The 13,734-nt window shown below is 40.9% G+C and overlaps 1 protein-coding gene across 1 annotated transcript in view; it reads right to left on the reverse strand.

Moving 5' to 3' along the window:
* Positions 1-13,734, reverse strand: part of phip (PHIP subunit of CUL4-Ring ligase complex) — a 47,281-nt gene that overhangs the window by 10,707 nt on the left and 22,840 nt on the right. The window contains exons 20-33 of the mRNA XM_030047055.1: positions 13,517-13,619; positions 13,065-13,202; positions 9,349-9,446; positions 9,012-9,219; positions 8,044-8,154; positions 7,646-7,753; positions 5,840-5,964; positions 4,834-4,916; positions 4,571-4,682; positions 3,441-3,502; positions 2,753-2,908; positions 1,144-1,264; positions 897-1,022; positions 427-502 (exon numbers count right to left, since the gene is read on the reverse strand). Of these exons, the coding sequence (XP_029902915.1) occupies positions 427-502; positions 897-1,022; positions 1,144-1,264; positions 2,753-2,908; positions 3,441-3,502; positions 4,571-4,682; positions 4,834-4,916; positions 5,840-5,964; positions 7,646-7,753; positions 8,044-8,154; positions 9,012-9,219; positions 9,349-9,446; positions 13,065-13,202; positions 13,517-13,619 (1,627 nt within the window). The remainder of the gene's footprint in view (positions 1-426; positions 503-896; positions 1,023-1,143; positions 1,265-2,752; positions 2,909-3,440; positions 3,503-4,570; positions 4,683-4,833; positions 4,917-5,839; positions 5,965-7,645; positions 7,754-8,043; positions 8,155-9,011; positions 9,220-9,348; positions 9,447-13,064; positions 13,203-13,516; positions 13,620-13,734) is intronic.

A 13,734-nucleotide genomic window follows, 5' to 3' on the forward strand; every position in this document is an offset into this window, starting at 1 on the left:
TTCAGAGGTGTTTCTAATTTTTGTCCTCCTCATTTCTATACACGAGGAGGACAGAATAGTGGAAACATCTCTCAATAAAATGCAGTCCGGTCCAACAGCAGCACTAACTATGAGCTCAATACCAAACATAGAATTGAACAAACACCTCTATTACTGTGGCAAAAAGAAAACCTGAGCATTACAGGCATCAGAACAGTAAACTGTATGGCACAACAGTTGGATTGGATTGATTAGATTGTGCAGATGGTCCTAATAAAGTGGCCACTGAGTGTAGATTACTATGATTTTACAATACGTTTTCAATAATTTGGCTTGGTGAGAAGGCATAGAATCAATGACAGCTATTAATTAGAGTAAATACAGCAACACTGTGGGATTAGATTATTGCAAGATGAGAACAACTGTACGGTGTAAATGCAAACACACCTCATCCTCAGAGTCAGAGAAGGTAGCCTTCTTCATAGTTTTGTAGAGGGGGATTATGTCTGTCAGACTTTGGTCCCTTGGGGAGATAAAAGGAGAAGGGGAGAAATAAGAGAATAAGAAGATAATGTAAACAGGTATTCTGTTGTCTGGGTAGGATGTTTAAATATTTTAGAAGAAATATGTATCGAAATTAAAATGCTAGTCCCTGAAATGTGAGGCTGTTTAAAATTTAAAAAAACATGCCGAACAGAGCGAATTTGAATGCAATTAACTAAACATTCATTAAATTTAATTTTAAGTTTAATTGAAAGCATATCAGTAAAAAATAAATAAATAGAATTTGAAAACAGGGGTGCCCGGAGGAGAAAACTGAAAGCCTCTGATGGATGAAAGATAATTACAGACAAAACATGTTTAACAGATGCAGAGCAGTTCACATCATTTCCTCTACAACAACAAACAAGTCTCACTTAATGAATTGCAGCATGAGGTCAGAGACAAACTTGGCGGTGGTGACGATAAACGCCCCTGGCTCATTGAATGTTTGAGCGTTGTGTTCAATGTAACGAACCTCCCACATCAGAGAAGACATGCGTCTGAAAGGGGGGAAAAAAAGAAAAACAATTGTTGAGGATATGTTAAGTTATCTCTCTGTTACGACAACACTCTGTTTCTGGTTTGCTCTGACTGGCACACACACACACAGACGCTGATTACCTGTAGAAGCGGTTCTCCAGCCTTTGGCGTATGGTACTGAGGTCAGTGACGTAGGCCACTACGGTGCAGTATGTGGGATAAGCTTGCAGGTCCACTGGAAAGGCAAATGGAGCAGCTACATCTGAAAGAGGCAGGTGGGGGGATTGAAAGAGGAGTATAAAAAACAAAGACAGGGAGTAAGTTTCTGATAGGAACACCTTAGTGGTATGATACAGATCCTTTTAGGCATTAATGCAGATTTTATGTCCCTTCAGAGGAAGTGGACAAATATCATGTCATTTTTTTGCATCAACTTGTTGGAATGGCCATACCCCAAACAATTACAAATCCACTATTAACAAAATAAGACCATGCATGCAACAAAAAAGTTATCCAAGGCAGTCTGTCTCTCTGCAAAAATTAAAATGCCTTTAAATCACATGGAAGAAAAGATTAAAAACATTACACAGACATTTTGCAGGCTGGTCTGGCTTTCATCAGCGAACAAAAAAAAAAAAAAAAAAAAAAAAAAATCAAACTAAACCATAAACAAAGCTGCTCACTTTTCATGAATAGAGTTGCTTGTAACAGTATGAATATAATTTGTCAACACTGGCGGATTCTCTGCTATGTTTATCACATGTGTTGCCACACTTCTGCAGTTCATGACACTAAGTGGGAGATATCAAAGCCCATAAAAACTTCCCACATATCCTACTTGTAATTACAGCTAGGAGCGTGTTTCAAGTAGTTATTCCTCATTCGGCTTTGGGAAATCTGATCTGATGTGAACACACTATCAGCCAAAATTGTTAAATAGTTAAATCTACAAGAAGAAATCTACAAGAAACAGCAGAATAAGCAGTCATTGGTGAATTCTAACAGGAGCCTAAACATAAGAGCACTACTAAGAGAGGATGATATGGGTATATATTACTCATCCAGCTAAATCCACATTATGAAGTGGGGGTACAGGAGGATTCAGGATTCAAAGATGAGACTGGTGCATCTACCATCACATTTCAAAAGCTAGGATCTGTAGGTATTCAGTCATACAGACATTTGTACTGATCCTTGGTTTTATTTGGATGCTACATCAGAACAACGTTGGGAAGTCTGAAAGGAACGGGCTTGAAGGACTTTGTCTAAAATCCTCCCACAGCAGGAAATGTAGGAGTAACAGGAAGAGATCTGGGAGGATTAGGCGTGCAGGCAGGCGCCCTGTGTGGGTGCTTGTGTGTGGTTCGTCTCCAAGATGGTCACTAGAGGGAGTCTTTGGATTAGGTTTTCTGTATGGAGCGCTGCAGTAATTCAAAGTGTGTGCCTGATGTGCCATTACATCACATAACAGGAATTCAGGCAACTACCTCAATGTCTGGCACAATATGTTAGCAGTTTATTCCACTTAACACGTAATCCTGTGGCCCTGCTGAGCCAATGCCGATGAGCTCAGAGCAGCGAGTCCCATAGGCAGATGACATTGTGCTGGGAATCGGTGGGCGTGAAGGCATTTTGTTGCTTTAAAAAAATGTGACTTCACCGCCAACTTCCCTTCCTAGATAAAATGACGTGGCCCAGGGAGATGATCTCAGGGTAGTGTGTACTTTGGCGGGGGTTGATGATGTCATACCAAGCGTGCAGAGCTGGTCGATGGCTTTGATGATACGCTCGCACTCCTCTGAGCGTGTGCGGGAGCCCCATTCCCCGTCCAGAGGGACGTAGAGCAGCTCCTTCTGTTCCTCCTCTGTCAGCGGGACGCTCATGCCTAACTCATCAGGGAATGATGCTGCAAAGAGAAGAGGCGCAGCAACAGAACAGAGAAATCCATCATGGAGAATGACAACAAGGAGAGGGAGGGAAAACTGTGAAAAGAGAGGATTTAGCATGTGTGAGCAAGGGTGCATTAATACTGTGCATTGCAGGTGTGAATATCTGGATTAAAGATTCAATTTTATTCATAATTGACTAGGTGGCAATTTGATTTAAGAACATTTTTTTCTTTCTTGGAATGATTACAAAAAAGAATCAACAAATTACTTTAACATTATTTATTCTTACAAATAAAAAAATACATTATTGACAAAAAAGCTGAACATAGTAATATGTTAGACAAACACATTAAAGCCTTAAAAAATGCTGACAGACTCAATTTCAAGTATTTCATATCAATTTAGGCCAAAGTCAGAGCGCTTAATTCGGCTGGTTTCTTTAGGAAGATCGATGCAGTTGGAATCAGCAGAAATTAAAATCAATGCATTGATGAATTGAATGGTTACTCCTCTACTGCGTACTGTGTTTAACGTTTCTGGGAGACTCACCATCAGTGGGAATTGTCTCCATATCCCAAGGACTCATCTTCTCTGTGTCTCCATTATCCCAGCTAGACAGCAAACACATCAGCATTACTGTCAACATCAGCATCATCATACCTTGCTGTCTCCAAGCATATAGTAGCATTCTTGTATTTGTAGCGTGAATGCATTGCCGAGCTCTGTGTTTTGCATCATTCATACCACAGTTTAAACTGTATGCAACTGAAGCGTAATAAACTTTCTGCACTTCATGACAGCTGAACTGCACTTCACTTTATGTGAATACTTTTAGTTTCTTTTCTGTCACTGAAGTGTCTTCCATACTTTTTATTTGTGACCTGTTGTACGCTTTCTTTCGTCTTGCTGAGCCTTAAGTGGATGCCAGACATTTCCTAACAAGCTTTCTCAAATGAGGTGAATCTGTGACCATGAAGCACTTGGTGGTGAGAGGAAAAATCAACTCAAACAAGAGAGAATGCTTAAGAGGTTTCAACACGGAAGTCACTGACAAATGAAAAGTCCAGCATCCTAAAGAGCGGCGTTAGTTAGGCACATAGACTCGTGTATATTAAAATGCTATGGCATGCGAGTTCCTCGGCTCTCTTAACAGATTGAAAGGAACAGAAATCTCATCGCCTTGTCAGACAGCATCGTGGTAATCAAATCCAAACCGTCGCCCAGGCCGTTTTTATCAGCTTTCTTGAATTAATTAAGTCATGAGGTTTCATGCAATTAATAGGCGAAATTAGTGGAGCTACCAGGATCACAATCACAGTCAACTAACTACATTTACATGTGCCTGGAACTGGCTCTAGCAACAAATGTTAGTCTGGTAAATGTTCTTGTCAGTGATGCTGTTTCTGGTTAATGCTATGTTTAAAGTCAGAAAGGCATCTCCGTGTCATTCTCAGTCTCACTTTGCCCTTCGTTCCATCAGAACAAACTGTACAATAACAAGGTGCTCTTTGGGAACTGAGGGCGGGGTTGAGGTGCAAAGTCTCAGTTATTTCTACAAACCCGATCTCTCAATCCCAAGGGATAAATGTTTAGGCACATAAGGCTCTATTCGTTTCATTTTTGGTTGATTTCACCCCCTGCTGTGCTGCGAGGGAAGTAAGTCCACGCGGTGACCTTACCAGACATTGTAGCACTGGAACAAGCTGTCAGGATACTGGGGCTGGAACGGCTCCTGGCTCTCAATGGTCCCAAACCACCAGGCATCATCAATCACCGACCGAAACCTGTCACCTACAAAGCGACCACAGAACAATTCAATTCTGCTTGACTTCAGAAATTAAGCTCACGTCCACTGGTAAATATATTCGAGCCCATATTCAGATACTGTACATGTCTTAGTTAAGTCTGTCCGTGTCAAATTGTGATGGTAAAATTGACAAACCTATACTCCACTGCCTGTTTCTGGCGTTGTCAAACTGCTGCCGCAAAATCAAGAAGTCAATCACATCAGGCATGTCGTGATACCTGTACCAAAACAAACCCAAACGTACACATCAGTCCAAGAACACAGCAGAGCAAATGATCATAGTAAAAGTAAAAGAAGTGGCTTAATGCCATGTGGTTTAACATTTACCTCCCACTGTCCCAGGATCAACCAATGTTATTTAGAGTATTGTTTTGGAAATAAATTTGAATTTAATTGTGCCACTGCAGATTGTCTTGTGTTAAGTGGGAGTTATTTTTAGAGGGGAAAAAATGCTACATTTAAACTGAGCACAAGAGGGAGCCACACAGATTATTGATGCAGATAGTTTCACAACATGTTAGCACAGAAAATCTGCTTATTGTTGAACAAAAAACAAAGACAAGAGTGATAAATTAAAGGCTGTAGTTCAGTGTGGGACATTTACCTCACAAAGAATATGACCACCATTGTAAACATAGTAATGTGGCATTCAAATACAACCCTGCTATGAATCATGTAATAAAATGGTGTTGTGGCAACAGCAGGTGGCAATACCTTTTCTTTCAATAAAAAATGATACATTTTTAGTGCACCACATGCCTTGTCAACGTAGAAAATAAAGTAGCTACCTGTGCTATTGTCATGTTGTGATTCCATAAGACATTTTTCAAACATCGTGTTTTTGGCGATTTCATTTTTTTGGAATTCACTTAAATGACAGTTGTAGTAAGGCGTTACTGCAAAGACAAATCAATTTGGAAAATTTAGAGGATTCACCTTTGCAAAAGCCTCTAACGTCAACATTTATTCTTGGTATGTACTGTAGTGTGCGATAAGCCAAAAAGACAGAATGACGGCAGTTCAGGAGAATAAAATGTTTGGACTCCGGGCTCATTTTGAGAGCGGCTCTTTCAAGTTTTCTGAACAGGCAGCAGAACCCTGTGAACCTCTTGTGTGGAGAGGCTCTGAGTGGGGTGCTTACTTCATAGAGAAGGATCCTCCAGTCAGTTTGCCGGTGTCGGGGTCCAGGAAGGAAAGCTTTAGACAGCACAGCGTGGGTAAGCCTACCTCATACTTGATGCCAACTATCTTCATCAACTCCTGCTCCTGAACACCACAAAAAGACAATGCAAATCAAGTAAACACAACTGATCCTTTCTCAAACAATGTCATTCAGATCTGCTTTTAAGAAGAAGAAAAAAAAATTGTTCTTGTTAAATTATGTCTTTCTGAAACCGGAAACCTTTTTAGTTCAAGTCTTTAAAGCTGAGCACATTTTCACTTTCAAATCATATACTGGATATTCCTCATCTGCTGATTCTACTGTTTCAATGTGAATTATGCATATAATTTCAATTATATGCATATGTTCATTTCCATCCTCACCCCCACATTGTTAGATGCCAATTTGTGATGTTTTGTGCATTCCATTAGTTATTTTGTGATAAAATGCTGTAATTTGCTCTTTACATGTGCCCCACCTTCTCATCCTGTCTCATCCACTTTTACTTCAGTTAGTGATTTCACAAAATGACTCTGGACAGCCCCGAGAGAAAGGGGGTTTCTGTAGCACATGAGTAGGTGGAGAGATAAATAGCAACAGCAAAGTAACTTTTTCCAGTCAAGAAAAAGTGAAAGTGCCTGGAAGGACATGAGTTCGCCCGGCCCAGTTTTTCAAATGATCAAAAAACCACTGAAGAGTGGGTTGCATTTTAAATGCTGCTTACAGCACATCCACAAAGATGCAAGCTGTGGCTGCGTTGCATCGTGTTGGTGGAGAGATTGGTTTCTGCCTCTCCTGCTCGTTCTCCCTGTATGATTACTGAATGTTGATGCAGAGAGGTGAGTCTCGACAGAAGCCCCTATTTTGTTTTAATCTGGGTGTCTTAAACTAAAACATATTGCTTTTAATGTCTTGGATCACTGAAAAAATAGTGAGGTACATGGCAATACAAATCACAAATAGCTGTTGACAGTGGTAACATGTTTCAGGGTAAGTTTTTCATCTCAATGTCTTTAAGAGACAGATTTACAGACATGGATGAAATTTAGTCTACAGCAAAGATATTTGTTTCGGTGGTTCCCCATGGAAACATTTTTTTTTAGTATCTGACAAATATTAAAAAAAACCTAATGAAGCGGAAACCAAAGCTGCCTGATAAAGAATAAATACCAGTGAGATGATTGCTATTTGAGGACTTGGTTGTGTGTATTGACTTGTTGATAATGACAAGGAAAAAAGGAAAATGATTACAGTGTTTGAGAAGACAATGACAGCAAAACCAATGGAATGAAGCATGGTAAGATATGACTTAGGAAAACACATAAACTATGTTTCCTGTGTTTTACAGGGAGGGTTATGTGTCTATTCTGTATTTATATTTACATGAAGGAAATTATTTTTTTAACAATAATTATTTTGGGCAATTCTAAACTCAAATATCAAGTCAAGTTTTGGTGATTTTTTAAATGATCTTCTTAGGGTTTTTTTTTTTTTTTTTTTTTGAAACCCGAGTGGTAATCAAAGGACTGCAACCTTCATTCCGACATCAGTTGCTCTGCGTGAAGCTCATGAGATTGATTTTTGTCACATGGTCCTACTTGGCTTCACGGGGTTGATCTTCAGTGGTTGCGAGCACATGCTGACGAACACACACATGAAATACGCACCGGCAGTAGACACAATAAATCTCTGTGTGCACGGGATTGAGGAGGCTACGTTTCACTTCAAAGGGTCTTTCATTCATTTCTGTCAAACTATTCTCTGTGCGCTCGTGCAGCTTCTTACCCGTAGCTCCATCTTGTGCCACGGCTGCTTCTTAGGGTTGATGCTGTAAATCTTTTTTTGTTTGGCCATCTCCACATATGCTTCGTGGCCCTGTCTGAAGTAGTATACCTACAAACACACAAATAATCATCTCAAACATTAGAGCTCGCCACAAACAGGGAACTGCAACGTATCTTTTATATTTAATGCTGCTGTACTGTCACAAGTCAAATTTAATTTTAAGCATGCTGACCCTAAGGCAAATAGAGCCTATATAAAACATATGGTATTGTACTCAAAAGGCATGTGTGTCAATTGAGAAATAAGGCGTCGTTCATCTGTATTCCTGTAAAGCAGACATGTGGTTGACATGTGTGATGCGGACACAAGGTTTTTGTCTGGGCGCAGGCCGGCTGTACCTCGTCTCCCATCTGGGGGATGTAGGGACATCTCCGCGGGACGATGTCCGTGATCCAGGAAGACGGGAGCCACTCCTCCAGAGTTAGCCCCTCCTCCTGGAACTCCGTCCTCTGAAACACACACAACACAGAGGTACGTTCTCACAGTCGCAAAAGGAACTTGACATTTTCCAACTGCAAGGTTTTTTTTCTTTAAATCAAAATTTAAATTTCCGGTACGTACATGTGTATGTGTGTGTACATATGAATGCCAGGACCTGCACTTTTGCACGGTTTGCACATGCCTCACTCGAGACCATAGCCAGCCCTTGCATTTTACTAAGGGGAAAATCCTAATTGAAGAAAGATTTTGTTTTCCTACAAGTGATTTCCTGTACTTTCTCATATCTACACTCCCACAACCGCTGCAAATAAAATGAAAAACAGGAGACCTGTATTTTGAGCTGAGGAGGAGTGTATCTGATATGCTTGTATCTAGACACTTATTGGTCCACAACAACTCGCCCATTTCCTCAGCAAACTAAGAAACCTTTACCGCAAACACTTAAAAACAAATCTGATCGTGGGACGTTTCTCAGTGGCAGCTATGGCCGAGCCCTAATGGTGCCAATATAAACAAATGGCGAACACATCATGTTTTTATTGTCTGTGATTAACTTTAATTTGGCCCTCTTTAGCCAATGGCTACTCTTTCAAGAGCTGTGGATTTTAAGAATTGTCAGTTTTACCATGAAAACAGGGCAAATATCACAGTGTTATACTGACCGTATGACTATACCCTTGACTGAAATATTACCTGTATTTTTTGAGAGTGTAATTATTCAGATTATTACACATTATAGATTGTTCAGTCTAAATTTCTGCTTTTGTGATTTTTTTGTGAGTTTTGTTACCTCAGTTTCTAGGCTTTCTGGAACCACAAGGAGCAAAATCTACTCTTGGAAAAAAGGTTATTAATAATGACGAACCTTCCTTTTCTCCTTTGGCTTCTTCTTCTTTGGTAATGCGCCATCTTTGTCTGCTTTGTCTTTCTTCCTTTCTTTCTTGCCATCCCTCTTCTTGTCTCCGTCTTCCTCCGAGCCGCTGCTTTTCTTTTTCACTTTAACGCTCTTTTTAGGCGGCTCGAGGTTGATCCCTGCGTCTGCCGTCCAGTCAGAATAATCGCTGGAATAGTCGCTGCAAAATCACGGAGAAAAGAGGAAATACATTAGTGCATGTATGTTTATATGTTCATTTGCATATGTGCATGTGTGTGTGTATAAGATTGTGGGGGACACTGCTATGTGTGTGTGTACGTGTTCCCACCTTGAGCTGCTGTGGTCATCCGGCCACGGCTCCTTCTCCTCCTCCTCCTTCTCTTCCTCTGAGGAGTGTCCGTTGATTTGTCGGACCTCCACCTCTCCCTAAAAACACACAGCACACCGTCCCCCATTAGTACAATTATGGACAAACACATGCGACAAAATATACATAGAATAAATGAAAATCCAATTTAATCTATTTTTTTTTTACAAAGAGAAAGACCTGTGTTGCCTAAACAGCATTTGAAAGCTAAGTACACAAATCTAGCTGTACATTTATCAAATAGAGCCACAGAGTAGCTAACAGAAAGCTAATGGTGACCCAAGTAGTTTTACGGCAGATCACAATCACCATTTAAGATTTCTTTCCCGTCAAATGTAGTCGTACTCTCATAAAATGATTGCTATTCAAGTGTCCCTTGCTATTCAAGTCATCTTGAAAGTTCAGTGTAATGCGGGTCACAAAGCAGGTAACAGGATCATTTAAAGGTGACCAAAACATTTTCACTGTCGGTGTTGTGTATATTTGACAAACCCAGGTGAAAAAGTGTCTCTCTGAGTATCATCTAGCTGGATCTTATTTTCTACATCCTGTGCATTATCTAATTCTTAAATTAATTGGTATTATGCCTAGCCAAAAGACAAATTAAATTTACATATTTTAAAATTTTTATGCCAGGCCTTAGCCTTTCCTGGTTTTGGCCATCATGCAGATCAATTCTAATGAAAAATCCATCAATAACTTATTACAATTACACTGTCTTATGTTCCTGGGTGTACTTCTCTCCAGTAAATGGGGGCATGGGAAACTTAAACCCAACATTTAACAAGGCCAAGAGAAATATCCAATTTTCCAAATACCCATATCCTGTATATTGTGGTGTCCGATGTTATTTTGACAAGTGTAAGACGGTTAGAAAGTAGACTGTTCACGCGCAAAGGTTTTGCAATCTATGGTGATCTAAATCAAAATGATCCATCATGTTCACACTAACACAACCAATCCTACTTGTGAAAAGCTAACGCCATCTGCTACTGGTTGGTATGTGGATGTTTTTAAGTGGAATCTATAATATTTTGCTCTTCCAATATGATGCGAACACCGTGGAAGTGTGCCAGCCAGCAGGCCTCAATGTGTGAGCAATTTCAAGCATCAACCGAACCATGTGAAAGTTCATGTGGCTGAAGACATTACATGCAAGTGTGTTATTGTGTTGAGGGGGCTTTGCATGTGTGTGTGTGTGTGTGTGTGTGTGTTTAAATGATCAGTTTACATTTCTGTTTGAGTTTCCCTTGGTCCCTTTAAATTCTACCGGAGAGCTGTGCCACCTGAAAATTTAGAGATAAATAGCTCCACAGCAATGTAACCTAGAAGTGACACATGCCGAAGCAAAGGACACAAACATCTGATGCCATAATTTTCCCAGGTAAATAAGTTATAGCCTACATGTCCCATAGGACTTCCACCATGTCTGGCTGGCAGCGAACAGCCAGCTTGTTAGCCAGACAGCCCATGAGTTATGAATGTGAGCACACCACAATTGCTGCTGCATTTTTTAATGCCGCAGTTGTTTAATAATAGCCTTGTATGACTGTCGTTTTGATAAATAGGCTTATTTGACAGCCAAGTAGTAGAGCAGTGGGCGTATGTGTATATACTACGAACGCAGAAAGGAGAAAGACACCTGAGACACTGTCTTGGTGGCTGTTAAGAACAACAAAGGCTGGTGTAAATGCCAGTAATAATGTAGTTATCTGCAGTGTCCCACTTCTCCGCGACGAAAATGCACGTTATTTTTCATCAGACTAATAAATTTCAATTGACAGGATGGGTGCAAAAGCAAGACAACCGGTCTCTGTGTGTGGGTGCGTGACTAACAGCCATTTCAGGTAGAACATGTCGGCCACATGTGGAGGAGCTCATGGACGGGGCTTTAGTGAGCATCTGTCAAGTTAGTGCTATAAGCTGCAGTATACTGATTACTACTGAGCTATGTAGGTGTATGACAGTATTTTCTTACTTGTAATATAACTGGTTATTTCTAAGAAGCACGCTGTTACAGGTGTACTCTCTTTTTTTAAGGTTATTTTTTGGGCATTTTCCGCTTCATTAGACAGGCCCAGTGGAGAGAGACAGGGCAGACAGGGCAGAGAGAGGAGGCGACACATGGCAAAGGGCCTGGGCCGGACTGAACCCCGGCTGCTGTGGCTGAGTTAGCCTCAGCAGTATGTGGCACGTGCTCTTCATGGTGAGCCACCAGGGCACCACAGGCACATCCTATTCTGGCGTCTACAGGAGTCTAGTACGGACTGCCTCAGGAAAATTAAGTGACCATTAAACTGTGATTTCATTGTCCGGGTAAGACAGCACCCAATGATTGGTTAGGTGTGCAGTGAAAATCTGTAGTGCCACCCAAACGCCAGTTTCCCATGACAGAGCCTGCCTGGTGCTGTCTGCCAGACTGCTGCCATTGCATCAAAAATGACTGCACTTTGTCTGAAACAGTCATGTGGCAGAGACTGCGACAAATGGAAAAAAAAATGGATATCACCATGTCGATAAGCCTTTCTTCTACTTTCTATTTAGCATTGATCTGACGGGTGGTATATTTCAAGATTTCCACAGTAGCTGATCCCCTGGCTAAGCTTAGACCTTCAACCAACAAGGTGGTTAAAGTGCGACTTTAACCCAGTTTCAGTTCTGCTCTACCTACTTCACTAACAGTGGTGAAACTGAAATGCTTTGGGCAGAGAGAGCAGAAGTGGAGAGGGGAGTGGGAGGGGAGCACAGGAGTGGCTGTCAGATCTATCTGATTAAGTAAAATTAAGCACAACAAACATCCAGTGACATTCACCTACTTTTGCTTTTCAACAATGTGAAAAAGACAGAACAGCTGATTTAAAACTTATTGTCTTCTATCTCAAAGAACACCTAGATTAAGATCTCAATTAACTCTTCTGGATGGAACAGAGTCTGCATACTCAACGGCACATGTTGAGCATGCAAAACTGAAAAAGACACTGCTTGCATTAGAAAGTGCAGTGAAGATCTTTAACACTTCATGAAATATAAGAAAGACATGGCTAAACATTACCTTTTTGGCTCATCAGCCACTGTGGCTAGTGGTTTTACAAAGTCACTGCCCCCCCCCCCCCCCCCCCCCCCCCCTAATGTGTGCGATAAAGTGAAATAATGTGTGCAATAAAGTGAAACAGATACAGAGAAGAACAAGAAAAAGCTAAACTCCAGAAGCTTTGGGTCATTTTACTGTATATTTTACATTATGTACTAGAGCTTCCACTGTAAAAGGTTACTGGACACTGTAATGACAAGCATTTGTTTGGAATTACCATTTTATTTGAATGAGTCCCTGGAGAGATGGTGGCATGGATGGACCAATGAGATGAGGACGCAGTGCTCATGGGAATAGTAGTAGTAGTAGTAGTAGTACTAACTTGTAGCATTACACTGATTTTGGGGTGCCTTTTGCAAATTCTGCCACTCGACAAAGTGGCCAGTAAGAGTGATGGTGTTGCGTGCCACCGTTGGATTCTGCCCACTTTTGGCAGGTGGGCAGATGTCGGAAAGAAAGTTTTTAAGTTGCACTGTCACCTTAAAACCTAATACTAATATGAATATAAATATTCATATTAATATATAATATACTAATATACTAATATCAAACCAATAGACAGTGTTTCCAGAATAACAGTCTCTACCTCAGAGGTGCTGTCATCATCATCAGCAACCTCAGCACTCTGGCGGCTGGTCTCCTCCATGGCAGCACGTGTGTGGTAACCATGGTTACCTTGGCTCCGCCTCCCCTCATCAACGACACACTCTGAAGTCGGATGAACCTATGACAGGATAGAACAGTGTGGAGAGTGTGCAAAGTGAAGAGGAGAAACATGATAAACTCACGGGTTGTGCTAACGGATAGCTGAATAATAATAATTATCAACAGGAAGGCAGGAAATTATAAGGGAAAAGAAGAGATAAAGAGAAATTTCCATTAGAGGTGAGCTGGAAGGTTTTGTCTAAGAAGCCTGAAAACCTGAAAAATAAAAAAACTAAAAGAGAAAATCATTACAAGCCTGTAAAGTGTTGTGTTTTGCCTGTGTGTGTGTGTGTGTGTGTGTGTGTGTGTGTGTGTGTGTGGTAATTTATTTACCCTGCTCTCCTTGGGGAGAGAGTGAATGGTACGTCTCCTCCTTTCTGACCGGTATATATTGATCTCCTCCTCCCCTTTGGCCTCACGCCAGTTCACCTGTCTCCTACACAAACAAACACACACACACATACACATACACAAAAGGGACATGACACACATAAATACTACTGCCTCCACAACAATTTGCCTCTCAGTGACATCAACTCCCTGGAGACAAG

This window comes from Myripristis murdjan, chromosome 24 (genome assembly GCF_902150065.1).
Source record: "Myripristis murdjan chromosome 24, fMyrMur1.1, whole genome shotgun sequence".
NCBI classification, from domain to species: Eukaryota; Metazoa; Chordata; class Actinopteri; order Holocentriformes; family Holocentridae; genus Myripristis; species Myripristis murdjan.